This window comes from Acinonyx jubatus, chromosome A2, assembly GCF_027475565.1.
Source record: "Acinonyx jubatus isolate Ajub_Pintada_27869175 chromosome A2, VMU_Ajub_asm_v1.0, whole genome shotgun sequence".
NCBI lineage: Eukaryota > Metazoa > Chordata > Mammalia > Carnivora > Felidae > Acinonyx > Acinonyx jubatus.
Window position 1 is genome coordinate 24373775 of NC_069383.1, and position 23796 is coordinate 24397570.

Here is a 23796-nt window from a genome sequence, read left to right on the forward strand (position 1 = left end):
TTCTTCTAGGGGAAAACGGGGCAGGAGAGGGATGGGAGTGGCAGACGTCGCTGGATGAGGCTGGGGCCATCTGCACTACTGTGAATCAAGGTTGGCTCAGACAGAAGGCGCGAGGGAGGAGGTGCAGCTGCTGATGGCCCAGACAGCTTGGACCTGTCCAGGCAAACAAGCCGCTCAAGTGCAAGAACAGCCAGCCAAGTAGGCAGAGCACAAATGAGGCCTTAAAGCTTGAAATATCTGACAAGATATGGAAGGAGGGTAGGAAGCTGTCTGGGATTTCAACTGGTGTCTGGCCTTGCTTCTCACTGCTAATGCAGACTCTTCTGCTCCTGAAGGATGGGGTGTGATATTTGGGAGCCGGTGGGCAAGCATTCTTTGAGCTAAAATCTTAAGAGAAATATTCATCTTCGATTGCACAGACAGTTCTGGATTGTTCTCCCTCACTAATGCCCTCTGAAACAAAATCGAACCACTGTCCCCAGATATTTATCTCTGCTCTGGTCACCTGCCCAAGGTTAAGAGCAGCGGGCCGAGTGAGAGAGAGTGTGAGCAGTGAGGGCGGGGCACGCGGCAGCGCTGCGCCATCAATTGCACAGCCTGGGAACGGGGTCTCAGAACCAGCTAAGGAAGGCAACGGGGTGCGCAGAAAAGGCAAACACATGCTCTTCTCTTCCACCCTCCTTGGTGGTGGGGGGGCTAGAATGTTCAAGTGCTGTTACAGCCCCTACTAGTGAAGGCTCTCTGGGACAGTGGTTCTCGGTCCCAAGTATATACTGCCAGCACCGAGGAGCTGTTAAGAAATACCAACGTTCTGACTCTAGATCAAATACAGCAGCATCTCTAGGGGTAGGGACAGGATTTTGATATTTTAAAAATACATCCAGGTGATTAAAGGGCAGGCCCAGGATTAGAGCCTCTGCTCTAGAGTCTGGAGGGAGCAGGGGACGACTCAGTGGTCACACTGGTTTCTGACAGGGAGGACAGTCCTGTCACTAACTACAGAAGCACTTCTTATACATAGTTTTGCTTTAGCTGAGCTAGTGCCCCTGAGGTTTCATTAAGGTTCAGAAAGAGTAACTTCCATGAGAGCTGGCCAAGTATCAATTGACTAACTGCCCTGGAAAAACAAAGGGAAACCCTCCTACAAACATGCCACCCTCCTTGGAGCCCCAGGTGGGAGAGAGAGGGGACAGATTGCTCAGAGGCCCATGAATATCAAATGGGAGAAACCAAGGCGCAGGTAGACTACCATTTATTCCAAAGGAAAGTGGAAAGAGAACCGAATAGTGTGTTTCTCTCTAGCCATTACCCGTCAGAAACCTTCCCTGGTCACACAGGCTGCTCTGCAAGCTAACTCAGGCAGGGCTCAGATCGCCACACAGTTCAGGTTCATAAGCTCAAATGAATGAGAAACAACTTTTGAAAATGCTAGGTTTCTGACCCTTGGCCTACTGGCATTCCCTGCCATAACCCTCCTTTGGTTCACTTACTCATCTATATGCTTATTTAGAGCCAGTACGGTGACTGGCACTGTGCCAGGTGCTGAGGAACAATGGAGATGAGAGACTTGGTCCTCGCCCTTGAAGAGTCCCCTGTAGCGGGGCAAATAATATGATGGATAGCCCAAGGGTGGCGGCAACGGGAGATCCATACCAGGAGGCAATGAGAGCAACAGGGAACGCTTCTGCCTCCTCCCATCCAAACAGTCCAGTGAAGGCCACATGGCTTGGAGTTTTCAATTTTAGTGCCTCTGAGGCTACTTGTTCTTACGAGCGGGCAGAGGAAGAAACTCCCTGTTTGAATTCTGGATGTAGGCACTTGACAGTGGTAGGACCAATAGTGACTCAGACCCTGGGGAAAGACAGATGCTCTGGGCCCTCCTACAGAGGCGCAGGGGGTGACTTCTGCACCTCTCTCAAGCTGGCATTTCCTGAAAGGACTGTTCAAGTCTTCCCCAGGGAGGAGGAAGAAGGGCACCCAGACTCTCAGTAAATACTATTGGTAGCAAAGCTTTGGGGTGGCTGAGTGACCCTGGGGTGCCTGGAGCTTTCCCTCGGCTTCAGCTTCACACAGCAACACACAGACTTATTTACAGGTATAAATCCCAAAGCCCCCTGAATAAAGAAGGGCGGCCAGCAGCTTGCTCACGAATGGGGAGGTGCTAAGTCAGGACGCTAAGCCAGGCTGTGGTATTTCAACGTAGCATGGAAACTCCCAGCCTGAGCTCCCGAGCACCATTTAGTTTGGCTGCAGCAAGCTTCTGTTTACCGCACCTGCTGAGCGGCCAGAGCAAAATACTGCTTGGGAGTTGGGACAGGCACCTGAGGACACAGAAGAGCCTTCACACACTTGCATGCAGAACTGACAGCACGTGCACTCCTGGGAAGGGCAGGGAGGTGCAATTTCAGCTGCCTCTCCCCCCACCCCGGCTTTAGCAAAATCCCACTTGGTGAAGTGCTGAACACTGCAGAAATCAGGGCCCTCCTTCCTGTGCATGTATCACAACGTAGCTGTCTTTTATATCCCTGGTGTGAGGACAGAGGTCTTTGGGGTGGTGTGCAGGGGTGCTGGCAAGGGACGAGGCAGGTAAACCACAAAGCGCAACAGCTTTCAGGGCTGGGTGACACCGAAGTCCCTCAGTAGAACAGACAAAGCTGTCTAGTCTTCCACTCTGAAGTCTGATTCTAGACACGGGTGTAATTTGTTCCTTGTGCCCATCCCGTTTCTCACCTACTTGAGAGTTGATGGTCCAGATTACTTATGGGAACTTACCCTGAAAGGTCACTCTTAAGGTTATCCAAAGCCCCAAATCAGAGCTGACCTAGGGTGTGGGGATCCAAATTTAATCTTTGAAGCCACTGGTTTTCAACCTTAGCTGAACACTACAATCACCTGGAGAGATTCTAAGTTTTTTAAAAAAACATGTTTTACTAAAAAAACCTTTGATTTGAAAAGTTTGAAACACTGAAATTAGAGAATAGTAATGAACTCCCATATATCAACATCCAGATTCAGCAATCATTGAAACAGTCATATCTGCCTAATCTATCCCCCTTTTTTCTTTGCTGATGTATTTTAAAGCATTATCCCAGACATGATGTCATTTCACCTTTCCATACTTCAGTATGCATCTCTAAAAAACACAGCCATTTTCTTACATAACCACAAAGCCATTATCACACCCAATAACATCAACAAACTATTCCTTGGTATCACCTAATATACCTGGGGAATCTTCACATAAAAAGCTGGTGCTCGATGAAGCCGGAATCTTTGAAGGGAGGCTCAGGTAGGAGTATCCTTCCTAAACCTCCCATACTCCATGATTTCAGTGTGCAGCCAGGGTTGAGAACCACTGCCCCCTCAATCCAGGATCCTGCTAAGGGGTCTGATGCAAGTTCCTTGAATGTCTTTTAGGCCCTGATCACACGGTATCTAATAAAAAAGCCAAGGAAAAGGTGACAAGTCACAGAACAGGATAAAGAGGACCACAAAAGCACTAAGTCAGCAAGGTACAGAACTGGACCCACTGCATAACCTAAGGAGTTGAGGCCCGCTCACTCGATCCCTAAGATCCATCAGAGTTCTAAGAGGCCTGCAAAGAGTTGTTCCCAGCTGCCCAGGCCGCTCAGAAGGCCCTCCGCACCTCGCACCAGGCCAGCCTGCATTATGCCTCCTCTCTATTTCTAGCTCTTCTCCCTTCTGTACACCCTGTCTCTCTGGCCTAATATTCTGGCAAACTCAGAGCTTCAGCACCTGGTCTTAGACAGGATTAATTAGGCCTGTGGTGAGGGGGTGTGCCAAAACTCTTGGGCGCTGGCACTAGGGTTTGGGACCACAGCCTTCAATTTTACTTATTTATTTTATTAAAAAAAAAATAACTAAACAAAACATCCAGCAGAAAAGATGAGGCTGTATCACTGCAGCTAAAAATACCTCCACTGAGGGCGTCCGCTCACCAGCTCTTCAATTAGAGATGCTACAGGCCCTCTGTGAGCTGTGCAGAGCAGGCGGCTCCACAGGGGCTCTGGGCCGCTGGGGACAGTCCCCGGAGCAGTAACTAGTGATGGCTGGGTGGAGGGGGGCTGGCAAACAGCCGGCCAGCCAGGATGACTGGCACACACAGGTAACTCCCCAACCCCTCTTTTGCTTTACGGACCCACTGCCCAAGCCAAGAAACCTCTTGCCTTCTTTCCACAAAGGGCCAAAATGCCAACTCTGAGGATGACTCAAAGTAATTTGGGGGACTGTCTGGGACTCCTAGAGGCTCATGTGAGTGCGATAATAACCACAGGAGGTGATGGCTGGCTCAGGGTGTGTCTGTGCTACTGGACAACCTCCAAGTCTGAGTCAGTGCTAACTAGACACAGGTGAGGCATCCTGGAGGACTCAGGAAAGGGGGTGCTTGAAATGCAGGCTTGACATTGGACAGGGGAAACTGAGCAGAGACACAGGTCTTCGCGGCAATTAGGGTGTCTTTCTCCGGATCTCTTTTCTAGGTCCGCTCAGTCCTAGAGGTCATTTAATCTGGCACGCTTATTTTTATGTGGGAAGATGAAGCCTCAGGGAGGTTAAATGATTTTTGTCAAGGTCGCGGATTTAGTAAATGGAGGAGCCAGGACTTACACATGGGATGTTTTATTACAAGTACAGTGCTTTGTTTGACTACACTAGCTATGTCATTCCGATGAATGGATCCATTCTAAGCGTTCAACAAGTGTTTCAAAAGCTACTGGAAGAGGTATTTTCAGTTTAGGTGCCAAAGGACTAAAGAATGTCAGGTTTGAGTTTCCTGGATGACCTGGGAATTTTACAGTCCCCTAGTTCTGGAGAACGCAAGGGTCAGACTCAGCAACTGAATCATATGTTCAGTGGGAACAGTGATAGCACCACAGATCTGTGATCTTCATTTAGCCAGAGATCCAGAACCACTCCCTTCTTTTGTCTGGGGGAGTGAGAAACACCTACTCTTAGCTTGACTGGGGGATGCCAGGAGAAAAGGGTACAAGGATAAGGCCATGGCTGTCTGGTCTGATGCAGGCACTGGCCTTTCTCATTTCTTGGTATTGTGTGTGGCCCTTATCAAAGAATCTAGAAGCTAAAGTTGAGAGGATGGGAGGATTGGGTATAAAAAAACCCCCCAAAAAATTACACATTCAGGGGTCTGGGGCGGGGGGGAAGGTGGAGGTTGTTTCAGGAAGAAGAGTGCAGTGCACATCACTCGCTGCCTGAGTATTTACTGTGGGCGAGGACTGTCTAGAGTCCTGTGTTGTCCAGTATGGTAGCCACTGGCCACATGTGGCTATTTAAATTAAAATTTTATTAAAGATCCTGTGCCTGAGTTGCACCAACCACATTTCAAGTGCTCAATATCCATAAGTGGCTAGTGGTTACTCTACTGAACAACGCAGATAAGGAACGTTTCCATCACTGCAGAAGGTCCTACTGGATGGTGGGGGTAGACTCTGGTTGTCTTCTCACGTTTCTTGCTGGCCACAATGAGTTGTTTTTGAGACCCCTTTGGGGAAGAATTGAGTGGGGGGAAGCTAGAGGGTACCATCATGCACTCTCCGGCAAACCTACTAAATAAACCGAGGAACTCAAAGCAGCTCCGAGCAACTGGAAGTGTGAGCGCCCCAGTATACTAGACTCAGCAGGCCCTAACCCCTCTCCCTCAAGGCCTTGTCTGCTCATTCACAGCCACTCTGACCTTTGCAGATTTTATTTGGTTTCTATTTTACCCTGTTTTAATTGATGTTTAATATAGCTTAACTCTGCGTGGTGTTCCAAGCCCCTCACTAGGGGGCCGCTCACAGGCAGAAGCACAATTAATAGCAATCCCCGGAAAATTATGCCCTGTATCAAAGTTGTCATTGCATCATATAAATGCTTATTATTACTATTGAATTCTCTAGCCCTGACACCTCCCTGTGTTTACTAGGTAGCAGATAAACCTCTGTTTGTGCCTTCCCTACTCTACCACACCATCAGGACTAAATATAGCCCTCATGTGTATGTTTAGCTCCATTTAGCTGTGCTTTGGAAAAGGGGGGGGAAAAATCAGAGTTAATAAAATTAAATTGCCGGAAAATGTGATTTGTTCCTCCCCCACTTGACAAGCCCTTGAAAGACATACAGACGTCACTGCTAACGAAACGGGTAACCAGTCTCAGCTACAGGGTGGGGGCAAGGCCCGGAGCCTGCTAACATGTCATGGCTTTTGGATCTGCCTCCTGAGAGAATGAGGGAGCAGGCCTAACAGCACAGGACACTGGGCGCAAGGGATGATGCCCAGGGGCCCACTCTGTGTCCTGGCAGAAAGTGACCAGGAAACAGTGCCTGAGCTGGAGTCCTGCCCAAGGAGTTAGTGGGCAGTAAGTTTCACCACTGCCCTGCAACTCTCAGTTGGGGGGGGGGGGGGGCAGCAAAACAATAAGCCTCCCCACCCCCAAGGAAAAAGCAAGCCCCTCAACTTAAAATGGTTTAGTACTCCTTGGTTGTTTCTTTGGGGCTTTTTTGAAGCTCAGATTTTTGGCATGAAAAGATAACAGCTTTTCTATGATCGCTGATCAGGAAAAGCAACGGAAAATTCCAGGCTTGTCAGACACCTGTACTCCTCCCTCTCTGGCATGGCTTCTCATCCTGTGTGCGTTCTCTCTGCACCCCTGTCTAGTAAGAGTCCTCTTTACAGAATGCTGAGGCCCTGGGTAACTTCCTCCTCTGACTTAGCCTTGCGTCCTTTTCTCACTAAAATAATACAATTTAGAGAATGCACGTGTTCACCTCTCCTGTCTGCCTCTGTCAGATACACCCCACTCCCTTTTTATATGCCACTGTCACAGCCTTCTATTATTACCTATACTGCCGGTGGATGAACAGGTGGCTGTCTGGGAGGGTACAGGTAAGATCAATACAATGGAATCGTGGAGATGTTAACTCTCCCATGACTTACTATGTGAATGTGTCCAACTAATTACCTTCTTCATGCCTTAGTTTTCTCAACTACTGGGCACTGTTTCGATTGGACTGTGTAACCTGTAGAGCCCTGATAGCTATCGAAGGCTCCAGTTCAGTATTCTGAAGGCTGTATACTCAAGTCCTTGGAAACTGCATGGGTCATGTTTATTTCTATTTATAATCCATTTTTAATATCTGCACTCAATGCTCTATGGAGAAATGTACATTCTAAATTCTTCTAACCAAAGGAAAAGCTCTACTTTAGGTTGTTTGACAGGAAACTATTTCTAACTACATTGGGTTTCCCATATTATATTTGCTTTGTCTTCTTCCATCTTTGCCTAAAAAGGAAGTTTCTAAAACACCACAAATGCTTTCTGTGCTCAGGCATAGCAGGAACGGGGCTGCCTTGGCTGACAGAAGAAGATGGCGCCAATCTTGGGCCCCAGTGGGGCAGGGCTGTTTGCCACCTGCTGCCCTAGCTGCCTCGTCTCCAAATCAGGTCCGGCTTGTAGTTTGCTGCAAATATTAGAAGCCGAGCCACTAGCACTTCCCACCCATGGCAGACCTTGAACCCTTTGTACTCTGGCTGCCAAGACAATCTGAAAGCCGGGGGCCACTTTCCATCTTAGAGGAGAAAAACATGTGCATTACATGGAAACAGATTTTTCTTTCCCCTGCCTCTCCTCATTCCCAGCCATTTTGAATACTTTAGACTGAAAGGGAAGAAGACCTGTCCAACAAAGCCGAAGAAGGTGACAGAATTGTCAGAGACTTCCCCTGCCCCATCCACGCAGGCCAGAATGCTTTATTAATGATCCATGGGAAAAGAACAATCATCCTGCTGGCAGCTTCACATGTAATTAACCAGCTTCACAGAGAGCTGGCTGCCTTCTCCAGGTCTGGCATCTGCAGACTGCAGAGCTACCTGACATAGTGACACTGGGTTTCTAGCGAAATCTCCCTACTGGGAGAGGGGCATCCAAAATAGTGACCTAAACCCACTGGGCACTCAGGAGACAGGACTGCGATGGCAGTGCTCTTCTGGAAGCTTGGCTGTGTACTTGGGCTGACGCAAAAGACTGCAAGCTCCCTGATGGCAATGACCAGCTCTGGGGAACTGCAGGTCCCGCTCGTCACCATTAACTGCCCACTCAGGTGAGTGGCTTCCTTTGCTGGGTGGAGGTCATGGAACAGGGTAAGCTTCCAGGTGGCCCCCCAGTGTACTTCCCCCTTAGCCAAAATGCTGCAGACAGCAGTTTCTGGGAGTTGGTTCATGCTGAGCCAGGCAGCAGACTCCCGCTCTCCCAGCCCCTCCACGGCGCTGAGCGACCTTGCTGGGTGTGGTGGGCAGCAGCTGCTTCTGTGTGCGTATGCGTCAGAGAACCAACAAAATTCAAACTATGGTACATAAAGAGAAAAGCAGCTAAGTTAACCGAGTTTTGCCCTTGTGGTCAGCACTAACTTCCCTTTTAAGAGCCCTATACCACCAGGTGAGTGAAGCAAGAAGTATGCCATTTGAGACACAGCTTTAAAAATGAGCTCTTTAGTGCATGGCACCTGAAATGTCATGGGTTGTGTCTCTATCACCTTTCTCAACAGAGAGTCAGAGGGTATTTCCATTGAGGGAGAACAGAACAACACCACCACAGACACACACGCACACACACCACCACCACCACACACACACACACACACACACACTCTTCCCGTGCTTGTTTCTGGAGTTGAGAAGTGGTTAAGAACTGTCTGCATTCTCCATCCCTTGGTAGACGCAGACCCTTCTTCCTAAGTAGAAGAACCAACCCTTCCTTCACCCCTGACTCAAGCGCAACCCCAGGCAACCCATATTCCCCCAGGGTGAGCCATAGTTAACTACCTGAAGTCTCAGAGGGAATGACAAACCTCTGCACGTTCAGCAAAAACGGAACTAGTTCACAGGCATCACGGACTTTTCACGCACCACACTCAGTTTACATTGTGTAGGATAATAAAGGAAGGTGGTGCCCTTTGGAAGAACAGGGGAGAGGCAGTGATGTCCATCATCCGCTCTCAGGCTGCCTCTTCCTGAGAGTATAGCACATGTGGTGAACCCCTCAAATAAAGCCATGGAGTTGAAGAACGGGTTCCACAGTCATTTTCTTGCTCATTACCTGCAGTCTCCTTCCTCACTCAGCTTTGATTGTAGGAGCCAAAGACAGTGGTTCTCTCATTCCCATTAAAGCAGCCTAGAAACCAGTGCAATCTCAGCTGTGGCTCAGCAACTAACAGGCAGAGAGGTCACTGGTGGCCTGGTAGGAAATGGCCAGCTCATGATGAATGAATTGGTAGTGCCTGCCATTTTTACTTGCCATCACTTTAATCAATAAGGGAAAAGGTGAATTGCTATTGATCTCTTCAACACCTCTCAACGATACTGTACAAATTACAGAAACACAACCGGGAGGGTGAAAGCCATCAGGGAGGAAGGACAGATGAAAAGAAGTGTGGGCAGGGTGAGAAGGCTGCATGTTCCCCGAGCTGGTCTCCCCGTCACTGGGTGTTAGGCATGCTTGGGTGCATGTGTGAATGTGTCACGAAGAGCCCTTCCTCACACCTTGAAGGGCTGGCCACTGAGAGCAGTCCCAGGGCCTTCCCTCTGCGCTTCATGGTGCTGTGCCTCATCAGGGCAACAGGGCATGTGAAACCATATGGCTTCCCTTCATGCAAGGCTAGAAGTCTGTATGTTGAGAGGGACTATGGGTCCCAGGGCCTCATAAATTTTTGAAGTTGTCGTACTTGAGTGGTGTCTAGTTGGGCTAGCTCAACAACTGACTATAATTCTGGATGGGGAAACAAGAATCAAAAGCTTCAAGGGCAAACTCCAGCTTTACCACACTGACCCTCAGCCCTGGGTCGAATGTCAAAAAAAGCGAGGCGGGAAGCTGATAAAGTAGAACTGTCTTGCATCATACTTGATAATAACAAAGATCATGGCTTCTGGGGTTTTAAGCCTATCCTCTGAAACACCCTGGGTGGAAAGACCTCTCATAAAGATCAGAGGCCGGGGCCAAAATGTGAGAGGTCTGACCTGAAGCCTGGGACGATGACCACCCACAAACAGGCAAGATGACAAACTGTATGTAAATCAGTCTCACCCAGAGAACCAGTCCACACTGTTACAACAGATAGGCACAAGAACTCGTAACAGGAAGATACGCGTTTTGTGTCTGATTTTGAGGGCTTAGTCCAACCAGCTGGCTACAAGGAAGACTGTGAGAACCACTCAGTGCTTTGGGATGGCTTCTGTTTAGGGCATACCGCTTATCAGAACCAAAGTCATGTCAAGAAAAGGGCAAGATAACAGACAGATTTCATGGCAGAGCGAAAAGGGAAAACCGATGAGAGCTAAGCCCATGAGGTAAACAGTGGTCAGATCTCAGGCTCTAGGACCACAGGTTTCCTGTTCAGATGCAGGTGAGGAGAACAACAAAGCAACCACGGGACCCTCAGCCCGTGTGTGCTTATTCACCGTCTGTGTGAGCGGGACAATCCTGTGCTCCGTGCCTTAGTAATTACCTTTCAGCTCTCTCCAGGCAGAACAGGGCTGAGCCCTCCCATTCTGCAGATGCTGAAATCAAGTAGGTAGTCATGTATCAAATATGAAAGAGAACCCAACCTTTAAAACCCACATGTGACCACAGTGAGAGCCCTTCAGGACGCACTTGGCACTCTTGCTTAAATGATTCTCCAGAGACAATGACTCAGGGTGTAATTGTGTAATTCTGAAATCTGCGACAACACATTTTGCCGGTCCCCTCACCTTCCTCCCACAAATAACCTGAAGGGCCAAAACGTAGAGCAAAATAAAATGCAAGTTACAAAGCTGCTGATGTGTTTAGAGTGGAAGTGCTGATATTAGAAGGAGGAAGTGGTTAAGTGCACCCTGGGCGTTTGGAAATGGCCACGTCTGCAGCCCTGTAAACTGATGAAGGATGAGCCGTGGCCGTCTCTGCCAAGCAGACAGAGAGACTGGCCCTACACTTGGGAGGTGGGAGCATGGTGGTGAGAAGGCACGAAGATAAGAAACACTATTTAGCAAACACCAGTACCCTCCTACAAGGAATCTTCCAATTCCGAAAGTGACCCTATTCTAAAATTACCAAGTGGCAAGTGGCCAGGCCAAAAATCCATATCCAATCAGCGGTAATGGACTATTTGTTGCATTTCCTCATATAGGGTTGCAGCATTGCTATAAAAATCCTGGGTCGGTAGTTTTAGATTTATTTAACCAGAGGTAATAGCATCCAGCACCAACCACCAGCACTGTAGAGACATGTGAAGTGAAGTGGCTTATACAGGGTACTGGTAGTGGTGGAGGCACCTGTTGGGTTTTACCTGCAAAATCTCCACTTCTAGCTGTGCATTCAATGCCAAGACCGTCTTCTGGTACCACTAGATAGGATTCCACTGCATCGAGAGAAGGCAAAGGGAGAAGAGGGAGGCATTATGCTAACCTGGAAAGAAAAATGGCACAGTGAAGCTGTTTCCTTTCAACTCTTCATTCCTGGCTCAACAGACAGCTTTTGTTCTTGCTGCAGTGACTGTCCCAAGGGATTCATCTTGGGTCCTTTTCTGGTCCTTTTCAATCCTGGTTAACACCTAGATCTCTCTTTAGAGCTCCTGCCTGGCACTCCACTATCCTCCAACTCTCCAATTTAATACAGATCAAAGATAAACCTATGGCAATTGTAGACTGCTGTGGCCATGGTAAGGTGGTAAGGGGACAAAAAAGAGCAAATGCTATTCCATCAGAGGACAGGGAAGCCTGGGCCAGCTAGGATCTAGAGAGGTCATCCCTATATTCCTTATTTTCAGGTCACAGTGACATCAGGAAATGAGCAAGGTCAGAAGTCCTGTGTAAGTCACAGAGAGCCCTGAGTATTGGCAGAACATCCTCTAAATACCCGTATGGCAGTTCAACTGCATGGCAAAGATACTTAAGCCGTTATTTCTTAGATATCTGTGAGGTATGTGTAGAATCTTGGCTTCCTGGCTCTTGGTGATGTTTGGCCTTATCTGTCCATAGTTAAGTCTAGAAGAGGCTCTGTGCATAGGTTAGGACTCTGTCGGCATTACCTCCAGACCTTTACTTTTCCACTCAATGTGACACTGCCTAGAAAGAAGAGCTTCCCATGTGTAGGACCATGCAGAAGCAGAGGCAAAAGACCCTGTTTCCTCAATCTTCATAGAAAAATGACCGGCTAACCCCAGATGGTATTTATTTATTTATTAAAAAAATTTTTTTTTAATGTTTATTTATTTTGAGAGAGCAAGCAAGTGCAGGAAGGATAGGGAGAGGGAGGGAGGGAGGAAGGGGAGAGAAGGAGGGAGGGAGAGGGAGAGGGAGAGAGGGAGAGAGGGAGAGAGGGAGAGAGGGAGAGAGAGAGAGGGAGAGAGAGAGAGAGAGAGAGAGAGAGAGAGAATCCCAAGTAGGCTCCATGCTGCCAGTGCAGAGCCTGATGCCAGGCTTGATCTCACGAATGGCAAGATCACAACCTGAGCTGAAATCAAGAGTTGGACACTTAACTGACTGAGCCAACCAGCCCCACCCTCCCCCCACCCAACCCCCGATGGTATTCAGACAATTTTTGAGAGCTTAGAACAAGAATGGCCAATAGGTATTGGTGTGAGTACCAAATCCACTCAACTGGTAGTAGCTCCTAGGAACCCTGTTTTGAGCAGATTCTGAGCCCTGAGCCAGAGCAGCCCTGTGACCAGAAACATCTGCCATGGGTGCTAGACGGGGGGAGCATGTTTACGTGCCACTACTAGCTTAAATACATGGGACTGGAGTGTAAAGAGCACTGGAGAAGACTAACCTTTGTTCTTTGCTGATTCTAATATGAATGCTGTTCCCAACACACATGCCTGTGACCTGCCTACCTCCCTACTCTTCATATCGTGGTTTATCCACACACGCTGAAGTTCTAATCCTAGATTTTAGCTAAACTCCGAGAGAAGAATTTTCATTCATGATAAAAATGATGACAAGCTGTTGTTAACCAAGTATTTACTATTCACCAGGGCACCAGTGTTGGGAATTTCACATGTATACATTATTTCTACAATCACCCTACAGAGAAGGTACCTTTGTTGTAGGTGAGGCAGCTGGGTTAGCAGGACTGTTGAACAACCCAAGGGGCACCATTCTGTTGAATTCTATTATGCACTGAGATTGCCCTGGATTTAGAGAAGCTAAGGATCATGTCCAAGGTCATTCAGTAAACGGTGAGGTTGGAACAAGAATGCAGGTCTGATTCTGCACATGTTACTGACAAGAGTTTTTAAGTGACCAGAAAAGGAAAGATGTCCTTAAGTGTTCTGCATATGGGTCTAAGAATGAACTTATCTTTCCTGAGTAAGTGACACATGTTGTTTAGACCAGGTTAGGGTATCTGCTGTTAATTCTTAAGCTTGTTCATAATCTTATTTCATGCACCACAGCATTTCCTAACAGACCATTGGTCACTTTCATTTTCAAAATCCATTTAAGTTCAGCTGACCAGAAACTGTCACAGGTGGAGTGGCAAGAGGGAAGTTCATCAATAAAGCCAGATTTGGAACACAGAAGATCTCGTCTAGTCCTTGGCAACAGACACAAGAGGTGGGCGTGCTAACGATAAGAAGAGGGCAGGGTTAAGGTTGGCTCATCCACTAGAACAGTCACCGCTGTGTCCTTGGAGGAGTCACACGTGAGACACCAGAGAGTTACTATTACCTGGAGAGCAAATGAAATGTACAATCTGCTTACTCCTTGCTCGCAGCTTTGACAGCCCAGCTATTGTATAGTAAGGGCTGTGTTCTAAAAAGATTATCAGTTGCATTATATAATTCCAAGGAGAAGATAGTAACGTTCAGGCAGTGGGTGTGTCTGAGAACGGTTAGGACTGAAAAGGGAGACATGATGCCTGAAGATCCCCAAACATACCAGCATGAAACCTCACATTCAAGTCCACGTGGGTGCTGGCCAATGTGTTGGGGTCCCATATGAAGTTCTTCTGGAAACAGAGAGTGAGCAGGTCTGCATGAGGTCATCTTTAGTGTGGAAAGTAAATATGATCTGCTAGTCAGAAGACAGAATTATTTTCCAAATTAGGCTCCCAGAAGGAAATAGACAGACTTCATAAATAAGGGATTTCATCTGAAAAACAAAAATTTGGAGCTGTTCTTCTTCAGCCTTTGTTATTATACTAAGAATATTAGCTTCCTTTTTTTTCTTTTTTAAAGAGAACCCTTGCTAAAGCTCAAGAAGCAGTGAAAATTCAGGATGATTGAAGAGGTAAGACAAACCAGGAGTTATTACTAGGGGCATATGATACATCCAAATTAAAATAAATGGCACCCAGCTCTCGTAGCATAATCCACCTATGAGGAGTCCAGAAATCTCTTCCCTCCTGACAGAATTTTTCCATTTGTTCTGGGTCACAGGCTCTACATAGCCATACAGAAGGTAGACCAGGATGTGCCTGGCAATAGCTGTCATCCACAGGGATGGCTCATAAAGAATTTTATGTCAGATAGGCAGATAGTATTGAATACCATAGGTGGCAGGAGCTTAGCGAAGCTCGGTTTGAAGGATTTTCATGACCTTGTGTTTGTAATGATAATCTTGTAGCGAACCAATAAATATACTCTCCAGTGGCAATCAGTGCCCACTATACTCACTTCCAGGTTCAATTTAGATGAAGTTCAAAGTAAGTACTGGGGACCATTCTAGTGGAAAGATGTAAGAGGAAGTCATGTTTGAGCCTTTTACAAAATCTTTACTCTCAGAGTGATGGAGGTTAGAAGTAAAGTAAAGGTGCCTTGGCAATGACAAGGCACTTGCTTCTGGGGGAAACAGAGTCTGTCAGGTCTAAGGGCTATACTTCCTATTTCCTTTTACTGGTAAGAACAAATTGAACTGGCAGAGGAAACATCAAAATCTCTTAAGGAAGAGTATAGTAGTTAGTAAGGACCAATTCCCCGGGGAAAGGAAGAATCCCTCCACTGAAAAGGATTTTCTTCCCTGAGATGGAATTCTATCCTTGAGATGTTCCTACATGTCCCAAGGAGGCCAAATCTCTTGTGGCCCTAAATCTGACTCCATTTTGTTCTCTTCCCACTCCCAACAGCCAGGCTGGGATGTGAACACTGGTCTCGGGAGGGCAGTGAGGCCTGCAAACTTTGCCAGTCAGCCTGTATGACATAATTACAGGTAATAGGATCTTGGCCAAGCCAATGAAAAATTAGGCCCAGCAGCTATTTCAGAAGAATGGATGCAATTCTATGCTTGACTGGCTATGAAAGTTCTAAGCAGAAGAATAGGGAAACAGACCACAGCCCAGCTGAGCCAGCAGCTCTGCAGAGAGGAATCCCACCGGAGCCAGCACACTGCTGGCACCTATCAGCACATGCTGCTGAGCTAGCTTCGGAAGGCTACTGGTGACCGGCTACCCGACGGGTAGAAAAGCTGATAGGGGAGACCTAGCAGCCAGGGAAGGGAAAAACAGGGCAATGTGACAGGATCCCCCCATTCTTCATTTTTCCCTCATCTCTTCTCATTGTGATGCCATTTTCATTTAGGGGCTGGAATGGGAATCGAGGGCTTTCCTTCTAGGGCTTTTAGAAATACCTGGCAACGGCCAGGAGCCCAGAAATGAAGAGGCTGTAAGTGGGCAGGTAACAGCCTGGTATTCACATGGTGCTTACAGCATATCACTGAACAGGAATTTGTTGACTGGAACTTCAAAATAAACCCATCATCTCACTTAATAGTTTGATCCACAAAAGCAAAGGATGGGAGATATACAGGGAGGGGAAGAGACAAGTAGCCTCCTGGGAGAATGATACAGGGGCACTAATGACTTCAATTTGAACACTGGACGTTTTTCAAAACACTCACACATCATTATCTCATTACCTTTAAGTATCCTGGTGGGACTGCCAGGGAGACCAAGGAATGTCAGGGTCCCCTCATAAGCAGAGTCAGGCTTGGCAATGCACTTTTTCAATGAGAAGCTCCTGAATTAGCAGCTATGTGTCCAGCCTTAATACTCAAGGCTTCCTCCCTGACCCACAAATGGTGACCTTAAAGAGCTTTCCCAAAGAACTATAAAGGACAACATATATAATAGTTGACTTAATGAATCTATTAAGTATCTCTTGTACGCCAGGCAAAGTACAAAGAACACAAAGACAAAAGCATGGATCCTGTCCTTGAGAAGCTTAGAATCTAGTGTGGAGACTTAACACACAGGCAGATCCTTTCAACAACATCGGTCAGTGCAGGACAGATGTGTGCGCAGGATGCTGTGGGGACCAAAGGAAGGGCATCTCAGCCAGTCTGGGAGACCAAGGCAAAGCTTCCCAGAGAAGGTTTATCTTGAAGGACAGGTAGGTACGAACAAGAAATCAAAGAAGGGGGATGGTTGATCTACAGGGTGGGGAGCTTGGGTCTATCCAAAGAATGTGAGAGATGAAACGGGAAGGTGTATACCGGGAACTGTGAGTACAGGAAGGTCAGTGAAATGAGTAGTGGTGAGACATGGAGCTGGGGAGGTAATCAAGGCTATATGTCAACTAAGGAAATGAGACTTTATCCCAGAGGCAGTGGGGAAGCATAGATTTATAAGTGAGGGACTTACTTAGATCTGTGTTTTAAGAGAGAATTAGAAATAGGAATATGGATTATATATGATCCAGCAGAAACGGAGCAAGATACACCAGAGAGGAATCATTATTTAAAAAAGGAAGGCCCGCAGAAGTCAAACAACAGATGACGCAGGATCAGGCAACCAAAAGCTGTAAAAACTGTGACAAGAAGAGAATAAATATTTTGGGAAGGTGTGGCCACAGCAAATCCCTCAGATCCCTCTGGAGTCTTGTGAGCATCCAGAATCAGACTCAGTGGTTCTTTACTGAAGATGAACTCTTAGTTTAACTGCTGGACCTTTAGGGAAGTCCTTCATAAATTAATTAGCTTCAGATATTTGAGGGTTGAGAAATGATATAATACTGCTAAAAGAATGACCACATTCTAATAGAAAAATTGGCAAAATCTGGGGAAGAAAAAGCACCCGATTTGGAATGCAGACATTTGGGTGTTGGTATCTGCTCTACAACAAGCTCTGTGAATAGAGGCAGATCACTGTGCATGTCAGTTTCCTGAACTGGGAAAATGAGATAATATTTCTCATGTAGGTTTGCTTTGAGATTAAAATGAAACATTGCATGTGTAAGCACTTTTACACTAGAAAATACTATATAAATGGAAAACCTGATCATTATTAAGACAGGAGGTCGTTACTTGAGCCCTCTTCAGAGAAAATAGCCTTAAACGGAAAACAAACTGAAAGAACACTGGTGGGTGATGAACCATTAAGAGTGTGTGGGGAAGGAAAAGTAAAGCCTTAGCTTCCAACAGCCTTTAACACCTCACAGGGAAGAGAGCAGTTTAGAAAGGTGACCTTACTGCATTCCTTCTTCCCTGGGCAGCGGCAGACATCATCTAGAATAGGGTGTCCTTTGCAAGTAAGTGAAACGTTGGTAGACAGCTGGCTCACCTTCCCAGCAGGTGACTAGTCGTGGCTCAGTGAGAGTTACTGGACCCAGGGAGAGTCTCTGAGCAGTGTTTCACTGGCCTTACCTGCACCAGGTGTCCTTCACCCTTCTGGGTTTCCCCGTGGCTTGAACTATCCTTAGTGCTTTGATCCAGAGATCTAACTTTGCTACTGTTCCCCCTCCCGTGTGTCTCCTGGCCAGGAAGGGACCCGCACTGACAGACGGGAACAGGAAGGGTGCGAGCATATACCACAGCACAGTGAGGGAAATGTGCAGAAACAGTTTCAATCAACGGGAAACTGCTTAGACCAATTATTATCTTTCTCAGACAAGATGCAGCACATTTGGCACTAAAAACAAAAAAACAAGAAATCATTTTCCTTTTATTCTAAGTTTTCTCTCCCAGACGCACATCTCTCCATAAATACGCACCAATATTCACTGCCAAGTCCACATTCCTCTGAAATGTAAATACATGTTCTTCGGACAGCACCAGTTGCTTGTGAGGCTTTTGTGCATCTTTGTTTACAAAAAAGCAGGGGGGGGGGGGTAGTGGGAGAGAGGGGATCTAGGACTACGCCCTGGCCACTGCAAGCTGCAGCAGGAGCTCCCCAGAGGGGCATCCTCCCTTTCAATGCCAGCAGGAAGAAGGGAAATAGGTCAGGGAATCAGCCAGTTTTCGGCTCAGGCTGTCCAGCATGAGGACATTTTCCAGGCAGCAGCAAAGGGTAATTTCTGAGATCTCAGGAGGACAAAGGGGTCACTGAGAAAGGTCTTGGAAACGATCACCAAACCTCTATACATCCCACATCCTGCCCCAGGGAAATGTACCTCTTATAGCCTGGAACCGTGAAGAGGGTTAACTTGTGGCACTGATCTCTTTTAATACCTCAGAGCCCCTTCTCTAAGAGCGCAGGTTTTCCTGACAGTGACCACGTTACTGTACAGGCAGCGGCTGGTCAGTGAGTGAATGCTGGCTAGCTGGCCTTCTGGCGAGGTGTGAAGAGATCCCAGATGACTATTTATTCACAGGAAGGGTCTCAAAGGGAAGACGAAGGCTTTGGATTGTGAGATCAGTGTTTTAGACAGGAATACCAAGGCAGGAAAGAACCACTTTCTCAGAACCACATGATACTTGGAGTGCAGAAACAGGAAATTGAAGCCAGTTATCTACCCATTCCCTAATGCTCTCTCTCACCACTACTTCTGGGAAGATGCTAGCAATGGGCACAATTCACCAGATCTTCCTGTCCTTGGCAGGGTGGCAGGGAATTGCCTGAAAGAGGCAGCTGTATGGGCGGGGAGGGGGGGGGGGCACAAAGGGTATCACCAGCTCATGCCATGCAGTGGGACACAGCCCTCATATAGATCACAGTCACAACTACAGCAAGGGACACTATGGCCTCACGTTGGGTGGCCCAGAAGTAGCCCAGCCTCAAAGGCAGGGGATGTTGAGAGTAAATTGTCATTTTCAGGCTACAACAAGCTAAAAAACCAACCAACTCAGCATACTCTGTACAGCAAGGGTCAGCACACTTCTTGTGCTAAAAAGACAGATAAGTAAATATTTAAGATTTTGTGAGCCACGTGGCCTCTGTCGTAACTACTCAACTCTGCTGTTAGAGTAGGAGAGGAGCCACAGTGTGGCAATGTTTCAGTAAAACTTTATTCATGAAAACTGGCAGTGGGCCGATTTTGCCCACCCCTGCTATATACTAACTGAGTCAGGCTGAGGAAGAACTGTTGAGCTACCTGGATTTCCTCTAAGTGTGATGTGCTTTCAGAGTTCCTTGGCTGCTTTGGCCACAAAAAGTCCAGTAACATGCTGGTAGAAACTGCTCTTCTTCTTGCCCGGGAGCAAGAATGTCAGAACACCCAGACCACTGACCTGGAACAGTCCTCCCAGACTCCTAGCTCAGGGGAAGGAACAAAAGACAATGGGAACCAATGGCTAAGGAGAAGGAGCACGTAGAAAAATGGGAAAAAAAAAAAGAAGAAATACAATGAAAGGTGACCGGAAAGATAGGAAGATGGAGCTGAGTGGTGGCCAGGAATGTCAGTAGCTCTGTGCTAACTGGTGTCACCGTAAAACACACTAAAGGAAAGCACAGCTATCGGGTGTCCAGATAATGGGGGCCATCTGAAATGTAGAGAAGAGACTCGTGTGAGACTCTGGCGAGCTCCACATGAGGCTATGGGACAGAAAGACTACAACTCTCTCTTCCCCCCAAACGGAGAGGCACGTAGCAATTTGTGCTCTGGCCACCCAAAGCCAAGACAATGTATTTCATAAGCAGGGAGTCAGGCACCTGCACCTCAGCTTTCTGTCTGCTCCCTGGCAGGTGGGCTGACCTAGGGGCGTGCCCGTTACAGTCTCTCCCCCACTACACGTCCTTCTCCAGTCAGTTTACAGGTTTATGCATGTGAGTCTAACTTGACGGACATGCCGTTGTGGGGGCCTGGGATGTGCTGTGAAATCATGAAATCTGTGTGTTTCTCCCTTCCTATTGGATTCTGCCAGTTTATAGTAACTGGGAAAACGAGGCAGAGGGTAGAGAGATCCCGGTCAAAACTAAGATAAGAAAAAGAAAAACATAAAGGGGAGGGATGGGGCAGGGTCAAGGACGATCACATCATCGCCAATACCTGATTACCTGACCAAGTCTGATTACCAAGGGGATTGGCACAAGGTACCAAAAGCCTGTCCAACCGCGGCCATCACAACAGCGGCTCGGCCCCCGAAGAGCACCTGGAGTGGAATGGGGTGCTGTGGAGGCTGCCCTGAAGGTAAGAGCTACGTGAGGTGAGAGGCTGTGAACGCACACTCAGGCATCCGTACAGCGGCACGGTGCTTCCTCCTCAGGGCGGGAGGGATCTCCGCATCCAGGAATGCCAATCCATCAGGCTTTCCTAGATCCAAGTGGGGTGGAAGGAAGAGGCAAAGAGACATGTGCCCAGGACAATGTATGGAATAAAAATACAGGTAAAAGCGACTTAGAACAAAACAAAAACCACTCTTCACTCCTACACTGCCAAGAAAACAGTTTACATGTATGATATGAAGGGAAATGCCCAGGGGAACAGGTTAAAACCGGTTCCTTTAGTTAAAACTTCAAGCTGTCCTGAGTTTAAGCCATACTCCTCTTCCCTCTGGAAAGACCTTTCAAAACAGTCAGGCCGGGCAATCATACAAGCAGCTAAGAAAACGCAGAAAGTTTCTTTATCAAGAGACTCCCGACTTAGGGCTCTGCAAAATTGGGGTGCTACAACCAAGAAAGCCACATAGCAAATCTGGATTAGACCAAGATCTGCAAACTCACACGCCAGGGGCATCAAAGAAGATGGGGGAAAATTTATCTTTTTTCAACAATCAAATACCAGCAAATGACAGACAAAGGTAAGGTCACGATACTAAGAGAGTAAAAAAAGAGCTTTCGGCCCACTCACTCCACTTAGTGGCCAGTATTCTCTCTGACCCCTTGTGCTCTTTGGATGGCACCAGCGGGCCAGAAAATGGGATCAGAAGAAAAGTGGCTGGGGAAATGAGAGTTGAAAAAGAAAGGGAAAGAAACTTCAGGAGCCGTGAAACAACAGGGGAGGACAACGGTGACCAGTGGGGAGGGCGACACAGAAATGTGGCGCAGCTAGGAAGTGACGAGGACGTTACTAACGAAAAGTCTCAGAGAACCCCACGAGGGCCTTTCCTCACTCCGTCCAAAGCACGACCACCGGATGTCTGTGGAGGCTACTTCTGTGATGACTTTAAGTCGCAGACCTTGGGTGGACCTGTTTTTCCCGTCACAGAGCTGCTCTGTAGGTCATTCCCCAAAGGTCCACACAGAGGAAATTCCAAAATATTTGCCCCGTCTACCTAATTACTGTGCTCCAAATTGCAACAGCTTCTGATAGACAACTGGACTATTTGGATTTTTAAAATACTTTTCCTGCAGGGGCTTATCTTTAACCGACAAGAATTCAAACTACACTGGGCAGTTACAAAATAGAAGGGAAGGGGGAAGGCACTCTGCATGAGGATTTCTTCTTACAAACATGAATGCATCTCAGCACAAATAAACAGGGGTCAGTGTGAGACTGAGGAGGCATGAAGGGGTCCAGCACTCCTGCCCCCGCCCCACTATACAGACGGCCAGCACAGCCTATGCAATGCCCAGGTTGTTGCAGTTCATTTTGGGAAATGGAACCCATCTATCTTGAACTAAGAATTCAGGATTCCTTTTGCCACCCCATTTTCTTTCACAAAATGGAAAGGTAAGTGCTAAAAAAAAAATCCCCAAGAGGTGGCAACCGAAAGCAAATAGTGTCATTCAGCCAGAAGTCAAAGAGGTGGTTTTCTACAGGTCCGGGCAGTCCCACACAGCATCCTGGGCTAGCCTGCTCTCTTGTGCCTCTAGTACCCAATATACTCACTGGCGATTCAAATCAAAATGAGAAACATCCCCAAGCCCACACGTCTGATCTCAAGGATCTACAAAGCCCCACGAGCGAGCTAACCTCTAGGACCCCATAATCTTTTAGCTCTTGCATATCATGATATTGCATGAAAGCTAACGGGACCCTATGGGTTTGATTGTAAAAGAAATGAGGACAAAGGCAGATCTGAAATCCTCAGCCTGAGCCCAGCACACTCCCCCACTGTTCCTTTCTTGTGCCCACCTAGCAGGATGAATGACTGCAATACTCCTGGAAAGAAGATGTATCAGTTGACTATGACTTGATAAAAATTAGCAGGTAGATGGACACCGCAGCAGCTGAGAAGCCTAACTCCTGCCTGCAAGAGCCAGGCCAATGGGCAGAAACAGAAATACAATTAAATTAAGTCAGAAAACCCGCTACATAAAATGCAATTACTCAAAGATACAAATAAATGTTCAAAGAAAATTGGCCCCTGACAGGGTTAGTCAAGCTTCTAAATCCAGCTGGAGGCAGGCAGCGCGGGCTGATTCGCCAAGGAGCAGGGCTACAGAGCCGTAAGCCCTCTGCCTCAGGATGCTGCCTAGGCCGGCTTGGTGTTCTGCACACAATCCCAGGACACCGGTGGCAGGGGGCTGTCTGGGGGTGGCTGGCCAATGACGCAGGGCTCAAGGAAGCAGGATGTGGGCAGACACAGAATGGATGGTGGATGAGGAAGGCCGAGCACCAGAAAAATGTCAGACTCATCTCTGACGTGGCACGAAAGCACGAGACCAAGGGAGCCCCGTTTTCTCACCCCTCTTCACACAAGAAGCAACCGTAAGATGTCCCACCTCTCGCTGCAGCACCAGCTCCTTGGTGAAAAGTGTGGCTTCCTCACTGAAAGGCTCTCCCTCTTGCACCAAGCCTGGGAGGTTTCGGGCTCCTCTGGGGCATTCGATGCCTGTGTCAGGAGAAAAGGAGAATCTGTGATGAAAAGGGGCCTGGTCGGCCTAGTGTCCAGCAAGGATGGGACACCGCCCTGACACTTTCAACAGGGCAGGACTTAGATCAGAATGCCATCACATCAGAGATAAGTTGCTGTAGAGGGAAACCCAACCATCACCAGGGCAGCGGTGATTAGAGGGGGCAGGGGAGGTGAGCTCCCAGTCATAGCATCTGAGAATCAGCAAGAGACCTGGGGAGTTCCAAATAAGACGTGTGGGGAGCACAGGCACACCCGGATGTGGGATGCACCCCCTTACAGTCCCAAGGTCTCACCGGCTCCACCATCGCTTATCTAAATGGCTCTCTCACCTAAATCATACTGCTATCCCCAGCTACTCTGCCTTCTGAGAGTCATTCCAGTGGACTCCTAGACGTTTTCTCTTTACTATCTGGCTTTCACGTCAAATTCACAAGTGTTAACGCGGTGTCATTTTTCTCTTCATAAGCTTCCCCTGCTGTCCTCTGGCTATATTCTGGACAATAGCACCATCAGTTTTTCATTCAGAATGAGTAACAGAAAAAACAGAATACTGATGAAGTATTAGGTGTCTGGAACCAGACAGACCTGGATTCACATCCTAATTCTATCACGTATTCGCTTTGTGACCTTAGCCAAGCTGCTGAACCACTCAAAGCCTCAGTTGTTCTATTTGTAATACTGGTAGAATAATGTATCTGCCTCACATGGTTGTTGTGTGAACTAGGAGAGATTATGTATGTAAAAACATGTAGTGGCACAATGCCTGGCCTATGGAGAAGTAGAATACATTTTAACTCTTATAGTTTTACCATTATTATTATTATTATTATTATTATTATTATTACTATTTATAGCAA

The 23796-nt window shown here is 47.4% G+C and overlaps 1 protein-coding gene across 2 annotated transcripts in view; it reads right to left on the bottom strand.

The window, feature by feature from the left end:
- The window catches only part of SND1 (staphylococcal nuclease and tudor domain containing 1), a 420776-nt gene that overhangs the window by 74108 nt on the left and 322872 nt on the right, over nucleotides 1-23796 (bottom strand). For both annotated transcript variants that reach the window (XM_027075404.2, XM_053218125.1), the window contains one exon: nucleotides 22806-22915. In XM_027075404.2, coding sequence (XP_026931205.2) covers nucleotides 22806-22915 — 110 coding nt within the window. The remainder of the gene's footprint in view (nucleotides 1-22805; nucleotides 22916-23796) is intronic.